The 17,838-nt window shown below is 35.2% G+C and overlaps 1 protein-coding gene across 7 annotated transcripts in view; it reads right to left on the minus strand.

The window, feature by feature from the left end:
• The window catches only part of CCDC178 (coiled-coil domain containing 178), a 514,890-nt gene that overhangs the window by 447,335 nt on the left and 49,717 nt on the right, over nucleotides 1-17,838 (minus strand). For all 7 annotated transcript variants that reach the window (XM_047828874.1, XM_047828873.1, XM_047828870.1 and 4 more), the window contains 2 exons: nucleotides 12,831-12,920; nucleotides 5,651-5,790 (listed from right to left, as the gene is read on the minus strand). In XM_047828874.1, the coding sequence (XP_047684830.1) occupies nucleotides 5,651-5,790; nucleotides 12,831-12,920 (230 nt within the window). The remainder of the gene's footprint in view (nucleotides 1-5,650; nucleotides 5,791-12,830; nucleotides 12,921-17,838) is intronic.

The raw sequence follows: 17,838 nt of genomic DNA on the forward strand, positions 1-17,838 counted from the left end.
AATAAATGTACTATTCTAATGTAAGATATTAAGCTAGGGAAAACATGGTCCAGAGTATACATGAAATCTCTATATTATCTTCCCTATCTTTCTGTAAGTCTTAAACTGTTTTAAAATGAAGTTTAATAAAACAATACTATTTAGAAGACATAAAAATTACTTAATTAAATGAAAGGAAATAATACTAAAGCAAAAAATATGACCATGGCTTTTGAGTTATGAGGTTTGAACCCCATCAGATTAATTATGAAGCCCCAAAGTTCTTATGGGAATTGTAACATTTTGGACTAAAATACAAAAGATTAAAAATGCAGAGAAACTTCCAATTTATATCAGTGTTATGAACAAAACTGTGTTCTACTAAAATTCATATGTTGGAGCCCTAATCTCCAATGTGACTATATTTGAAGATAGGGCCTTTAAGGAGATAATTAAAGTTAAAAGATGTCATAGAATGGAGTCTTAATCCAATAAAACTAGTATTCTTATTAGAAGACAAAAAAAAAAAAAAATAACCCACCAGAGCTCACTCTCTCTCAACATGTGGGCACAGAAGAAAGGCCATGTAAGAACACAGTGTGAAGGAGGCTGTTTACAAGCCAGGAAGAAATCCTCAATAGAAACCAACTGTGACAACACCTTGATTTTGGACTTCTAGCCTCCAGCACTGTGAGAAAATAAACTTCTGTTGTTTAATTCTTCCAGCCTGTGGTATTTTTTATGGCAGCCTGAACTAATACAGGAAAAAAGTTTCAGATAGTTACTCAGGTCTACTTCTTATGGAATTCCAAATATCTCTCAGAACCAAGAGCTCAGAGAGTAATGCAAAGAGACAAAGAGAACCACAAATTAGGAAACTATCCCCAGGAAGCAGAACTGGGTCTTGGCAGCATTGTTTAGACTCAGAGGTGACAGACCTAACACCATGTGCCCTCATAAATTTCAGAATTACAGGCATCAGTGAAAGTTATGTGTCTTTCATTTCTCTCCTTTTGAGTAACACTGCTCATTGTGACAATTTTGTCCCTGCTTCACCACTGTTTGCTAAGTGTGCAGGAGCAGTATTTAACATCATTTTAATTCACAGATCTCTAGACCAAAAGAAGCTGCACCCAGAGAACATCATCCACATCATATCTGTTGTGGAACATATAATCATGGACCTCTGCATGATACCATCATGGAATGAAACTTTTGGGGGGTTGGTGATTACAGTCTGCAATTGGATGGGTTGTGGACCATGATGTCAATGGACCAACAGATTGACTGCTACATAAATTGTCCCCACAAATTCATTTCTCGTGTCATCCACATCTTGTCTAATATTCTACTGCATTAACAAAGGGATTGATTATGTGCTTTGCTTTGGCCAGTGGGACTTGAACAATCACAACACACGCAAATAGTTTAAGCTTTTGCCCACTGAGATCTGTCCTCCTAGAACACTGTCCCAGACATGGGTGTGAGGCCCTCTTAGTCACTATTTCCAGTTGAGTTAGCAGGTGTTTACATCCACATAACTGGCCCCAGGCAAGAACTAACAAAATTGTCCAGCTGAGCCCAGAACAAATTGCTCAACAGTAACAAAATAAATGCTTGTTCTAGCCACAAAGTTTGAGAGAGAGACAGAGACAGAGAGAGAATGTGTGTATGTGTATACCAATAGATAGAAAAAAAAAAATGTTTACTTTTCTGAAGGTATTTTCATTAAAACAATAAAAACCAAATCCAGATTCCAATGAAAAAGTGAGTACTTTGTAGGAAACAAATGTTTATGCAATCCTTTTCAGATGTTAGTCAGGTAAAACATGAAGAAAGAGAAAAAGATATGTTTAAAGGTGTATGGGATAAAAAATATTTTCTTGAAAACAAGAGAAACATCAATATTTTAAATATTGATAGGAGTGAGTTAGGGGGAAAAAAAGTAAATTTGGAAGAGAGATGTGAACACCTGATGGAACAAGATCCTTGAAAAAGATGGAATGCAGATGAGGGGAGTAGCTACTGAGGAGGGAAGAGATTTCCCATGGAAGGACAAAAGGAATAATATTTGTGGAATTCAAGAATGTTAAGTGGGATAACAAGAGTTTGAAGCATTTCTATTGTCATACCTCCTATTTTCTTTGTAAGGTAAGAGATGAATGAATAGTGAATTAGAGGATTTGGAGACCTGAACCAAAGAGAGGACGGGAAGAGCCACTGGAAAATACTAGAGAAAGTTCTGGTTAACAAACAGAATAATTTCAGAGCACTGCTAAAGGCCCCACTGAGGTTGGACACCATGAATGTGTAACATCTCAAATTGGGATTTCTGTGTAATGTTTTCTGGCACTATTCAGCAGCCTGGGGTGTAGGAATGGAGATGGCAGATCATGAGAGGGAACTCATCAGGGCTTGCAGAGTTCTGTCAGACTAGAAGGATGGTAAGATAAAAAAGTAAAGAACCAGATATACCAATTAGTGAGTGTTTTAAGAGATGAATACATTAGTCAAGAAAGTAAATAATGGAAAACGGGAATGATAGAATGGCAAATAGTGAATACTTTAGGATTTGAAGTGTCCTTAAGTTTCAAATGAAATAGAATTAACAGAATAAGAGAACTCAAAGTATTAGAGATTTAGTCAGTAGGATCAGATGATTAAATATTATTTTTCAGAATTCGAAAACACATGTGAAATGGTATAAGCACAGCAAAATTTTCCAACTGGAATTGTAGGCATTTCATCATTCATATTTTTTTGATCCTCATAGCTGACCTACTTTCAGGGATACTTTCGGTACGGGGGAGAATAGGATGTTCTTAGATCTCAGACACACCTGCCTGGATGCTAACTCTGACATTGACTGTGTGATCTTGGGGGAAGTCGTTATCTCCGGAATCTGTTTCCCCACCTGTAACTGGGGATAATGGCAGTTTCTACCTCACAAGTTTTTTGTAAGGTTTCAATGAAATCATACATATTAAGTGTTTAATATGGCCTATGATATATAGTAAGCGCTTAGTATTACCATTACACCACTTTTACTGCTAATAATGTTATCATTTTTGTATAACACATTCTTTATATTTTAAAGAATGATTTCTAAATACTTTCTCTCGAGGCCATTCTTTCAAATCATGGTAACATTTTAATGATTTGTATTAATCAAATGAAGAAAAAAAATTTTCAGTTCAGTAGAAATGACTCCAAAGTAAATAAAACTATCTCTAGTATAGGTCATCTAGAAAAATACAGTGGAAAAAAAATAAAACAAAATCTAGTACTTGTATGGGAAGTTATCCAGGTAATTACTTCTATCATATTGCCATGTTTTCTCATTCTTTGCAAAAATAAAATATAGAGAAAAGGTTGACAGTAACTCTACTTTGAAGAATTTTCTTTTCAAAATTCAGAATTGCAATTAAACTATTAGGAATGCATGGACAGACTTATGGCAGATTCATCTCTGCTAATCACAGGCTCTACAGCATTCATTCTGACTATAACGGAAACCACTGCGATTCAGTGTGCAAACAAACTATAATGGTTGATCCAAAGAAGACTGACCTTAGGGCACCTGGGTAGCTCAGTCGATTGACTGTCCACCTCTTGATTTTGGCTCAGGTCATGATATCACAGTGCATGGGTTCAAGCTCTACACTGACAGGGCGGAGCCTGCATGGGATTCTGTCTCTCTTCTCTCTCTGCCCCTCCTCTGCTTGCTTTCTATCTTTCTCTCAAAATTTAAAAAAAAAATTTTTTTTTAATTTAAAAAAAGATTGATCTTTTCACTCACTTAATGTAGTCCATACCCAAAGTAGATGATGGCTTTATAATTATTTATAGAGCTTTATCTAATAAAAGATTAAGATGATTCTGATTAAAAACAAACAAGCACTGTTTCCATAAGAAACCCCACAACCATCAGCAGTAGCCCCCAGCCCTAGAAAACTAATCTGCTGCCTCTACAGACTGGCGTATTTTGGATTTTCCACATTAACGGGATCATACAATATGTGGTCTTTTGTGATTATGGTAATGGTTGCACAACTCTGTAAATACACTAAAAAATGCTGAAGTGTACACTTTAAATGACAAACTTTATGATATGTCAATTATCTCAATAAAGCTGTTTTAAAAATCAAGCACTTTATAGAGAAACACAATCGATAAGTTAGACAAATGTGAAAATGGTGTAATTAAAAGAAGATGAATTGCAGGCCTAGAGAGAGCATCACTTTCTTTTTCTCTGTCCTTGACCCCAACCCAATCCCAGCATAAATGTACTCCTTACAGTCCCAAGAAAAACCCAATTTCAATGGGAAGAAATGTCACTGTGAATTGAACAAAGTCAAGAATGTTATTTGAGCCATACTTTCAGATTTGCAGGCCTTAGCAGAAGAAATGTACTTATTTGGGCAAAACACCCCTTTCTCTTTTGCTGGCTGGCAGATCCTTCATGAACCAGCCTGTCTTCATCATTGGGCCATTTTTTTCCCCAACAACTGGAGTAATAAAACATGAAGTTTGGGTAATGTTGGAGACATAATTAACCAGTTACCTGCTTTGACTTCTAACCCCCAAATCCAGAGGAATCACATAATCTGCAACTCAAAATAGGACTTATTTTTTGCCCTTCACGTTGGGGATTGCAATGGAATTTGGGGTGGAGGTTCCAGCTGGTATCACCAAGTTGTTTCTCTGCGTTATTTTGTCCTCTGCACACATAATCCCTTGGAAACTGGTAAAGGGGTGAGCCCTGTTGCTCCCCCAGAACTAGACAGGTAAAGACAGTGCCTGGGACTATAGGCAATGAATGAATAAAACTGAATAATGTTAAACTCCTCCCAAGGGTACAATCAGCTGACAACTTTTATTGGATAAAATATTTTCAAGTGGTAAAAATGTTGAGAAGAAATGTCCTGCAATTTTAAGGACTACACTCGTATGCCTCTTGAAGAAGACAACACCCTACATCAAGCATGAAGACTGGTCCATCAGAACTTTCTCAGAGCCAGATCCAACAACAGTGGTGAGGGAAGAGATACAGCACAAACCTATCCTCTTGTTTGCACAATCTATTTGTGCAGTGTTTGCACAGAATAATCTTAATGAAAGGTATGGGAAGGTTTTTATCATTCTTGTCATCTTTTGAAAATAACCAGAAGTTACAGTGTTTTCAGGATTGAACTCCCTTCAGAATAATAAAGGCAAACAGGTTAAAAAGACAGAATCATTACATTCTCTTTCAACAGACCTATTAAGTATTTCTTTAGAACAAAATAACTCATTAAGAAGGGCACGCCGTCCTTTCACACACCAATTTACTCATCTAATCATCTAATCAGTTTAGTGTCCCTAAAAATGATGTAAATACTATTTAATTTACTAGTCAAGTTGGCTTATGGAAATTACTACTTAGCATGATTGCCTCCGGATAACGAACAAACAGGTAGGGGAAAAAAAAATCTATTTAATAAGGTCGTTTCACCCTTCTGAAGTGAGACTATCAAAAACATGTCTAGATTAGTAAATTATACAACTAAGCAAAGATTCTATAAAATATTCCAAGTATCATTAAAAAAAAAAATAATAACTCCCTGGGATGAGTAACAGCCCTTACAGGTTCTATCAAGCTTCCAAAAAATGTTAGCATTTTAAATCTTACCCGTTTCAAATGCTCTTGTATTTTAGATTCCACATTTTCAATGTGTGAAATCATTTTGTTGACACATGGTGCTGGGATGTTTACTAAAGCACAGCTTTGACGTCGACATGGGTAACTAAAGTAAATGCCTTCATTCACCCCTTAAAGATAAAGCAGACAGAAATTAGTTAATAGTTACATACAAAATAGTAAACTGTGATATTCAGAATATGCAAAAAATATTCTGCTTTATTAATACTAACACTTTTTAAATTTCTTTAATAAACACACTGACAAAGAGTTCAGAAAATTATAGAATGGTATGATATTAGGTGATATTAATTATATGTAATTATATCAAGTATTCTATAACATCATGAACTAAACATTAAAAAAAACACTAAAGAAAAAAGGCAAAAAACCAGTTAATCCAGTAGTTTCTAAATAGTTCCTGAATCACTTAAAAAATGCCTTTGAAATATATTTCAAATTCTCCCTTCAAAGAGAGTCCACATCTCCCAGTGTAAATAATATCCAACCATTCATGCATTGAAGAAGTTCTTTAAATCCAGCATGAGTTTCTCTTGCTGAAAAAAAATAAAAGCAGGTCCCCTTCATCCTTATAATAACCTCATTTTCTACCTTCCATTTCTGAAAATTGGAGTCTCATGCAAAGAGTGATTGATGTTCCCACTATAGCATTCAAGTTGTACTCATCATAAAATCCACTCAGTCGGATGTGCCTCAGTGATTCTAATCCTGGCATGTCCCGAGTCGACTGAAGGTTGCAGAAGCACAGCAAAGTTGTCCATGAAACTCCACCAAAGTGCTTACTTGCAGTCCTTTTGCCTCTAAGGACTCTATTGGGCTGGATGATAGCTGCAGTCACTGATCTTAAATGCAAGACACAAAATAGGCTCGGTGCCTCAGTGAGAACAGTGTGATGTCCTCATTTCGGCTGACCTTGAAGAACACAGAAGTTATGCCTTGCCTCCAGACTGTGCTTTTTGTTTCCATGCCAACTCAGAGAGTAAATATCTTCATTTAAACAGCAATGTTTTAAATGCCTTTTAAATAACATCTCCTCCAAAAACATAATGTCCGTGAAAACAGCATACCTGTTTCATTTACAAATGTTTACACTATCCCATATGTTACATATATGTATAAACACATATACGTGTATACGTATATATACACACATATATGCACACTAACATTTTTTGAGAACTAAAAATATGTGCCAAACATGGAACTATGCTAAGTACTTCTGATTCCATATTTTATTTAATCTTCACCACAATCTTATGAAATGGATTATCTCGATTTCATAGGTGAGGAAACAAAGGCTTAGAGAAATTATATAATGTGTCCGTTTCCACAGAACTGGTAGGTGGGAGAACTGAAATTTGAACTATCTCTCCTTGGCTTTGGAGTATAAGCCATACTTTAAGGTTGTTCTTATATTTTTACAAAGGTGGCAAAAAAAGCGAAGCAGTCCTAAAAATATATTTCAGGGCATCTCAAATGTTTCACATATCACTCATTTTTGAATTTTGCTTGTTCCTTCAAGGTATCAGTGCTGATATTCCAATGTAGCTTAGTTTGCTTTGACTATACTCAACACATATACTTGCTATGAACATTTCGTGTGTTATATTCCATCTCTCATCTATAGTCCATACACAGATATATATTTTCATCTCCATAACAGTCATAGGGCTAAAGAACAAGCCGGTGAAAATTACATATTGATCTCCTATCCAAATATCTTGATAAGGGCATGTTGCCCTTCCCTCTAGAAATAAAGTTTTAATACACATTTAACAACCAGGCAGTTGTCCTTAGACTCAAAACATTTGTTTTGCTTCATTAAATGTGGAGAAAACAAGGATAGCAATGACTCATTTAACATTTTTTTGTATGTACCACTCTCACCCTATTATGTGAATACTAATTAATTTCCATTACACCCCATGGTTTGGGATTAACATTTTGCATACAGTAAAGTGAAGAAATACTATGAAGTTAAAATTTGCAATAAAAGTCTGTAAAAGACATGGCATCTTGAGTAGCACAATGTAAACCCAGAATCCACGAGTTATTATCACTGTTTTTATTCTAATACAGGCATAATACAAGTTACAACTTTCCTTTACATTTCTTTTCAATTTAGAGACACCCTAGATCACTACACTAGGTGCCCATGTTCATTCTTTTTTTGACTGGAATGATAACTAACTGTGCTTAAGTTAAAGCTATCCAGTCTCTAACCTCAGATTTCTGACTTAAAAAATGAATGGGTTGGTAGGGTGTTGTACAAAATCTTTTTCACCTTAAATTCCATGATACAGCTAATTAATGATTTTAGTCAAACATACTGATAGAACTCCTCGCAAAGCCTGTGCACAAATTGTCAGGGTGAGTGTTTAAAGACAAGCTCAGGCAAGACTTATAACCTCTCTAAACATCTGCCCAACTTTAACTCCCTTACTCAGAACCAATGCCTAAGAGGTAAGTAAGATCTTCCTGGATCTAGGCTACAGTTGAGGTTTGTTGGCTCTATAACATGAAACTCCCATTTAAAAAAATACAGACTGGTTGATTTTATGGGCAAATGAAATAAAATGCAGTGTTCATAAACTGCCAACTCTCTTTGCAGTGAATGTGATCCTTTCATAATTTATTCACCCAACCCATCCTCCCTTCTCTCCTGCTTTTAATATGTGGTTCCTTTATGTCCATTACCCGAATTACTGTATTGTCCCTTTATCTGAACTCAGCACTCAGGAGAAAACTTATTGAAACACTGATTTGCTTTTCACATTCTGTTATCCCTTTTAACATCTTTTCTTTCCCAGATGTAGAAAAAGTCAGTGTTCTCAAGTTTAGAAATAACTTCTCCTCCTTGGAAAGCCTCTGTGTGATTAACAGAAAGTACCTTTAATTTTTTTTTTTTTATAGACACAAAGTTCCCTTTAGTTTTTGTTACATAGAGGAGGAATCGGGGTATAGGGAACCTTTCTCTGACTTTAGAATTACTTTCTTTTTATTGAACCTTACAATGTAGAAGACATTTATCACTGGATATATAAAATAGTATGCATAGACTCTCAGAGTTGGAGATGACTAAAGACTGCATCTACTCTAACCACTTTCTTTTTATTTTTTTAATTTTTTTTAACATTTATTTATTATTGAGAGACAGAGAGAGACAGAGCATGAGTATGGGAGGAGCCGAGAGACAGGGAGACACAGAACCTGAAACAGGCTCCAGGGTCTGACTGTCAGCACAGAGCCCAATGCAGGGCTCGAACTCACAAACTGTGAGATCATGACCTGAGCCGAAGTCGGACGCTTAACAGACTGAGCCACCCAGCAACCCCGAACCACTTTCAATATATAAATGGCCCTGTTCAGTGTTCACTTATCACCAGTCCCTTCAGTCTTTTAAAACTCTGCAACTTCAGTATATTTAGTTTTGCTTCCCTTAAGTAATCACAGGTCTATTTCTGTGTCTGACTACTTCCTATAGCTATTATCTTATACTAAATCTTGCTTTGACTAGCAATTTTTTCAAATGAGCATTCTATACCAACAGTCACAATACCCTCACTTCCTGTTCTCTTCTTTAAATTGCAATTTCTATGCAAATATTAACAGCCTTCTTACATGGCCCTTTCCCTATGAGGAATTCTTGAATCTTTCAGACATTTGGATCTACTTGTATAATTTCTATTTCTTTATTAGAACTTAACACATTGCATTCTATCTGTGTCACATCTATCTGCTTCCCATCTATCTTCCCATGAAGTTTTGCATTCTTTATGGAGAGAAATTATATTTAGTGGCTTAAAAGCTATTGAATAAATAAATGAAAGAGTAAATCACTTTTTGAAAAATGTTATCATGCTGTAACCTGGCTTCTGTTCTCTCCTCTCTAAGAAATCTTCATACAACAATCCCACCAATCAATATTTCTACTACTATCTGTGAAGGAGTAACTGATATAGATTTAGTCTTCCAAGTATTAAAAAAAAACGCAAGACAACTATTTTCAGACATTGGAAAATAGGAATTCCAGGCTTTGACTCCTGAGAAAGGAAAATTCATAAGGTTGAGTCCCACAATAATCATGCTCTCTGCCAAGGGACAATTTTTCAATTGCAATATAGAGATCTGGGGGAAGAAAAGAACATGGAAATCCTGTTGAGATAAGGGGCAAAGATTAGTATCATAGGTAGTGGAGACAGAATCTTCAGGGCAGGAAACTGAAAAAGACACAGCCATGCAGAGAAGGACCCCAAAAAATCCATGTGAGAGTGCTCTCTGAATCTGTAGATAAGGGCTAGACTGTGTGTGTGTGTGTGTGTGTGTGTGTGTGTGTGTGTGTAGAGTGAAATTGCCTGAATATTTTTTGCAGAAAACCAAGCATATACCACTTTTTTTTAATGTATATTTATTCATTGTGAGAGAGAGAGAGGGAAAGAGAGAGACATAGCAGGCAGAGGAAGGACAGAGAGAGAGAGAGGGAGAGAGAGAATCCCAAGCAGGGTCCACACTGTCAGCACAGAGCCCAGTGTGGGGCTCAATCCCATGAACCGTGGGATCATGACCTAAGCAGATATCAAAAATTGGTGCTTAACTGACAGCCACAGACATTCCCAAGCATATACCACTTTTACGTTAATCAAATGATTAACTGAGCTGCCTACTAGAAAAAGAATCAATTCTCTTCAGAAAAAAATAACAGAATCCAGAATCTTCACAATGTACTACACAAATATTCATTATTAAATCATACAAAGAAACAGAAGAATGTGTTTTAAAAGTCTAGAAAAAAAATCAGTAGAAACTGAACCCAAGATAGCCCAGAAGTTGTACATAGCAAAGATTTTAAAGTAAATTATAAATACGTTCTAAAAGGTAAAGAAAAAAATATGTTCAAGTAATTAAAGGAAAATCTGGTCTTTACAACTGAACACATATTTAGTATCAACATAAAAATAAAAACTATGAAAAAAAATGGAAATTCTATAACTGAAAAGTATGAAAATTTAAATTAAAAAATATATTGGTTGGACTTAGCAACAAATTGAATATGGTAAGGACTCAGTGAATGTGTACACAAATCGATAGAAAATATCTACTCTAAAGAACAGAAAGGAGAATGAAAAGAACTGTGGGACAAAAATCAAACAATCTAACGTGAAGTTGAGGTTCTTGAAAAAAAAAAGAAATTTGGAGTGAAAAATATTTGTGGAATAACGGCCACATTATTTCAAAATTTGATGAAAAAACACTGACTTATACATCTAAGAATCTCAGCAAATCCCAAACAACTAAAATATAAAGAGAACAAACTACATCTGGGAATATCATAGTCAAATTGCTGAAAAAACAATAATAAAGAAATAGTCTTTAAAATAGCCAGAAAACATGACTATGAAGGTAATAGGATATGAATAAGAGCTACTATTCTAATAAGAAAAAAATGCAGGCCAGAATATAATAGAAAAATATATTTAAAGTGCAAGCAGGCAGGAGGCAGAAAGGAAAGAAGGAAGGATGGAGAGAGAGAAACATTAAAGAAAAAATAAATTAGACTTCACCAAACAAAACATTCAGCTCCTCAAAAAAAAAAAATTACAATAAATGAAAAGACAAGCAAGAGAATGGGAGATAGTATGATTGGAAAGTTGGAGCATGATCAGAGAATTACAACTTTCACTCCCGTTCCAGACCTCCAGGAAAGGGAGAGGGGCTGGAGGGAATTAATTGCCAATGGCCAATGATTTAATCAGCCATACCTAGGTAAAGAAGCCTTCATAAAAACCCAAAAGGAGAGGGATCGGAATGCTTCCAGGCTGGTGAACACATGAAGACTTGAGGAGAGTGCAAACTCAAAGAGGGCACGGAAGATCGGCACCATCTGCCCTACTTTACTCTATACATCTCTTCCACCTGGCTGCTCCTGCGTTATATCCTCTTACAATAAACCCGTAATCCAGTAAGGAAAATGTTTCTCTGAGTTCTGTGGGTCATTCTAGCAAACTCAAGGAGGGGGGTTCACCGGAACTGCCAGTCTATAGTAGTTGGTCAAAAGCGTAGGTGATATCTGGGCTTTGGATTGGCCTCTGTGGTGGGGGGGAAGGGAAATTTTGTACAACTAAGCTCTTAACCTGTGGGATCTGACTCTAGTTCTAGGGAGATGGTGTCAGAATTGAGTTGCCTTTTAGGATCCTAGATGGTGTCCAAGAATTGCTGGTAGTCCAGAAACCCTACACTCACATACTGGAATTGGGTGCAGAACCTTTAATTACCTTGTGCCACCTCTGTTATTACTCTATACAGCCATTCTTTTCTGCTCTGTTGTACTAATTGCTTGACAATTATATTTTACCTGCCCTGCAAGATTATACATTTCAGATAAGGGTATTTTCTGAAATACCTCTATATCCTAATAGCACATGCATATTTCAGTGTCTTGAATTAACTGTTTCATAAACCAATCATTGGTATTTTACAAAGTTTGTCCCAAACTGTAACAATAAACCCTAAGTCTGGAGATTAAAACTCTCTTCAACATTTCTACTAGAGAAAAATAGGTAAAGAATCAGAATGCCACCTTATCCCAATTTTATCTTGTCAAACTGAAAATCTCCAGAGCAGAAGTTTATCAAAATCAAGAGTGAACATTTTTTATTAATATAGAGTTCTCCTCCAAAATAATCTGAAGTATGAACCCTCATACATGAAATGTATGCATCTTGTCATCTCTTTCTACCTCTTTCCACATACAATATCAGAAACACCTTCAAGAGCTAATATTTTATGGACTCTGAATTCTGGATTTCACACCACAAAAACATGAGTCCTGCTTCTTTTTCTTCTAAGAAACATATCCTCAATGAACTGGAAAGGCTCTAGCACCAGCTAATCTTGGCATAAGCAATAAAGAAAATGTTCATTTTAAAAATTAAACATTTCTGAAATTATAAACAATTCTTATAACCAACTGTAATATAATATTATTAATAAAATAGGTAATAATATTGTGTTCTTAATATTATATATCATTATGCTAAATAGTACTGATATTTAGGATGTATTTCTTAATAAAAATATAATATGGACATCACAAACTAATGAGAAAATATAGCTTACATGGATTATTATATAACTTATTTTTTGTCCTTACCTTCAGTATTTGTCATTTTATTTTCATGAAAAATCTCAATGGCTTCCTTAGGGGCACCAAATAGAACCAAAGCTTGTGATGTGGCATTGTCTTTGAAAAAGAAAACAAAAATTTCAGTGGGCAGTTAATATACATTTATTTAAATAAGGACAATAATATGTAAAACTATGCTATAAAAGTGTTATCCTTGCAAAAGCAACTATAGTTCAAATATTAACCAAAACCCACAGAATATATTTGGATGTTTTCTCTGGTACTTCAACTGGGTTAACTCTCACAAGAAGGTATTCCAAATAGCATCCAGCTATTAAAAGCAAACACTGAGAGACTGTTCAGAGTGACATCACCAAAACAATGGAGTAGGAGACCCAGCCTCCATTGTACAACAAAGTTCAACAGTTACATGGTTATGAACAAACAAAAATAGTTCTGGGAGAGCTCAGGAATCCATTCAACAAACTTTAGCAACACAGTAGAACAAAAAAACAAAAAGACGCCTGTGAATAATCTCAGAAAAAGGGAAGGAAAACAGCTTCATTTTGACTGCATCATCCCATCCACCAGGCCAACATTGCTAGCACCAAGAGGGAACGCTCCAGCTTGAAATAGTTCCCCTCACTGGGAAATGGAGGACAGGGTAGGAGACCAGCTCCCCTACCCTTCTGGTGCACTGTACAAAAGATCTACTTTGGTTTCACCCCACTCAGAGACTGGCAAAGCCAAGACTTATGGAGAGGGTTTCAAACAAGGAAGAAGGGCAGAAGCTACCAATATCAGTATGAATATACAGAAAAAGTGATCACATTTCCCAGTGGCCTGCTCTGCAGAGGACCCCAGTGGGTTTGCTGGAGAAGCTGTCCTAAAATGAAAGAGAGGGTTAAGTGTTTCCCAAATATAAGGTGAGGGAGTTCACCACCACCAGACCTGCCTTACAAGATATTCTGAAAGGACTTCTGCAAGCTAAAATGAAAAGACTTTAATCAGTAACATGAAAACATTTGAAAAAATAAAATACATTGGTAAAAATAATTACATAGTCAAATTCAGGATACTCCGATAGTATAGTATAGTGGTATGCTAATTGCTTAACTCAAATATAAAGATTAAAGAAGTATTAAAAATAGCTATAGCAGTAGTAACTTACTAATGGATACACAATATAAAAAGATGTAAATTGTGACATCAGAAACATAAAAAGGAAGCCATAAAAGGGTAGAGTTTTTGTATGTAATTGAAGTTGTTAATCAACTTAAATATCCTACGGTGCCTGGGTGGCTCAGTCAGTTAGGTGTCCAACTCTTGGTTTCAGCTCAGGTCATGATCTCATGATTTTGTGAGTTTGAGCCCCACATCAGGCTCAGTGCTGACAGGGTGGAGCCTGCTTGGGATTCTGTGTCTCCCTCTCTCTGTCCCTCCCCCACTCTCATAGCTATCTCTGTTTCTCTCTCAAAATAAATAAATAAACTTTAAAATATTAAAATATACATATATATATACACACATACATATGTGTGTATACATATATATATATATATATATATGTATATATATGTATACTACTATACTCTAAAATGTTTTATGTAAGCCTTAAGGTAACCACAAAGCAAAAACCTATAGTAGATACACAAGAGAAAAAGAAGGGAATCAGAGTAAACCACTATGGAAAATTATCAATGCATAAAGGAAAACAGCAAGAGAAGAAGAAATGAATAAAATAAGTATAAAATAGGCAGCAAACAATCAGTTTAGGAGAATAGATCTAGGAAACTCAGTGACTCCATCAAACATAGTAATCTCTGTATCATAAATGTCCCAGAAAAAGAAAGAAAAGTGGTCAGAAAATTTATTTGAGGAAATAATAGCAGAAAACTTCCCTAATCTGGGAAAGGAAACAGATAATCAGATTCAGGAGGCACAGAGAACTCCTGTCAAGATCAACAAAAGCAGACACACACCAAGACAAAATGTAATTAAACTTGCAAAATACAGTGATACAGAAAAAAATCTTAAGAGCAGCAAGACGAAAGAAGTCCTTAACCTCCAAGTGCAAACCCCTAAGGCCAGCAGAACTTTAAATACAAATGTTGCAAGCCAGAAGGGAGTGGCATGATATATTCAACATGCTGAATGGGAAAAATATGCAGCCAAGAATACCCTATCCAGCAAGGCTGCCATTCAGAATACAAGGAGAGATAAAGAGCTTCCCAAACAAACAAAAACTAAAGCAGTTCATGACCACTAAACCAGCCCTGCAAGATATATTAAAGGAGACTCTTTTAGAGGAAAGCAAAGACCAAAAGTACAAAGGAGGAAAGCAAAGGCAGGAATAATGAATATTTCTGTAAAAAAATCGGTCAAGGAACTCACACACACACACACAAAGGATATAAAATATGACACCACATACCTAAAATGTGGGGAGGAAAGGAAAAAAGAACGGGTTCAAACTGAAAAGACCATCAACTTCATACAGACCGCTATATGCAAAAAAAAGGTTATATAAAAACCTAGGAGCATCTGGGTTACTCAGTAGGTTGAGGGTCCAACTCTTGATTTCAGCTTTGGTCATGATCCTGGGGTCACGGGATTAAGCCTTGCATCAGGCTCTATGCTCACAGCATGGAACCTGGTTGGGATTCTCTCTTCCTCTCTCTCTCTCTCTCTCTCTCTCTCTCTCTCTCTCTCTCTTTCTCACTCAAAATTATTAAATAAGCTTAGAAAAAAAGAGTAAAGGTTATTTACAAACCCAATGTAACCACATATCCAAAACCAATAATACAAAGGCAAAGAATAAAGAGATAGAAATCCAAATAAATCACTAAAGAAAATCACCAATACGTGAAAGAGAAAAAGACAAGAAAGAAACAGAGTAAATCTTCAAAAACAAAAAACGAGAGTGACAGAATGGCAATAAATACATATCTATCAATAATTACTTTGAATGTAAATGGAATAAACACTCCAATCAAAAAAAAAGGTGAAAAAAATAAGACCCATTTATATTCTGCCTATGAGAGATTCATTTTAGACCTAAAGATATCTGCAGATTGAAAGTTAGATGATGGAGAAACATTTATCATTCAAACGGATGTCAAAACAAAGCTGGAGTAGCAATACTTATTTCACCAAAATAGACCTTTAAACAAAGAGACAAAGAAGACACTATATAATACTAAAGGTGACAATCCAACAAGATATAATAATTGTAAATATCTATGCACGCAATGCAGAAGCACTCAATTACATAAAACAATAACCAATATAAAGGAATTAATAATAATACAATAACACTAGGGCACATTAACACTCTACTTACATCAATGGACAGATCATCTCAACAGAAAATCAGCAAGAAAACAATGACTTTGAATGACACACTGGAACAGATGAGTTTTAACAGATATATTCAGAACATTCCATCCTAAAACTGCAGAATACACATTCTTTTCAAGTGCACAAGGAACATTCTCCAGAAAATATCACATATTAGTTCACAAAACCAGCCTCAATAAATTCAAGAAGACTGAAATAATACTATGCATCTTTTCTGACCACAACAGTATGAAACTAAAAGTCACCCACAAGAAAAAATCTAGGAAGACCATAAATACATGGAGGTTAAAAAACATGCTACTGAACAATGAATACATCAACCAGGAAATAAAAGAAATTAAAAACTACATGGAAACAAATGAAAATGAAAACACAACAGTCCACAACCATTGAGATGCAGCAAAAGCAGTTCTAAGAGGAAAGTTTATAGCAATACAGGTCTATCCTAAGAAGCAAGTAAAATATATGGTAAACAACCTAATTTTACACCTAAAGGAGCTAGAAAAAGAACAATAAACAAAACTTAAAACCAGCAAATGGAAGGAAATCATGAAGATTAGAGAGGAAATAAGTAATATAGCTACTAAGAAAACAATAGAACAAATCAATGAAACCAGGAGCTGATTCCTTAAAAAAATTAGTAAAAGTGATAAACTTCTAGCCAGACTTAGCAAAAAGAAAAGACAAAAAGACTTAAGTAATAAAATCACAAATTAAGAAGAAATAACAACCAACACTATAAAAAATTAGAAACTATAATAAAATATTATGAAAATATGTATACCAACAAATTGGACAACCTAGAAGAAATAGATAAATTCCTAGAAATATATAAACTACCCAAACTGAGACAGGAAGAAAATAGAAAATTTAAACAGACCCATTACCAGCAAAGAAATTGAATCAGTATCAAAAAAACTACCAACAACAAAAGTCCAGGAACAGACAGCTTCACAGGCAAATTCTACCAAACATTTAAAGAACAGCTAATACCTGTTCTTAAACTATTATAAACAATAGAAAAGGAAAGAACACTTCTAAATTCATTCTATGAGGCCAGTATTATCCTGATACCAAGACCAGACAAAGGTACCACTAAAAAAGAGAACTACATCATATCCCTGATGAATAAAGATGCAAAAATCATCAATAAAATATTAGCAAATGAAATCCAGCAATATATTTTTAAACGATTTTTTAAAAATCATTCACCACAATCAAGTGGGATTTATTCCTGCATTGCAAGGGTGGTTCAATATTCTCAAATCAATCAACCGTGATACATCACATCAATAAGAAAAAGGATAAAATCCACATGATCATTTCAATACATGCAGAAAAAGCATTTGACAAAGTACAGGATCCATTCATGATAAAAGCTCTCAATAAAGTGGTTTAGAGGAAACATACCTCAACATAAATAAAGGCCACATATGAAAAATCCACAGTGAACATCATCCTCAATGGGGAAAAACTGAGAACTTTTCCCCTAAGGTCAGGAGTAAGACGAAGATGTCCACTGTCACCACTTTTATTCAACACAATACTGAAGTCCTAGCCACAGCAATTCAATAAAGTTGCAGGAAAAAATCAAAATGGATGTACAAAATCAATGTACAGATATCTGTTGCATTTCTATACATCAATAATTAAGCAGAAAGAGAATAATTAAGAA

Source organism: Prionailurus viverrinus, chromosome D3, assembly GCF_022837055.1.
Source record: "Prionailurus viverrinus isolate Anna chromosome D3, UM_Priviv_1.0, whole genome shotgun sequence".
In the NCBI taxonomy this organism is placed as follows: domain Eukaryota; kingdom Metazoa; phylum Chordata; class Mammalia; order Carnivora; family Felidae; genus Prionailurus; species Prionailurus viverrinus.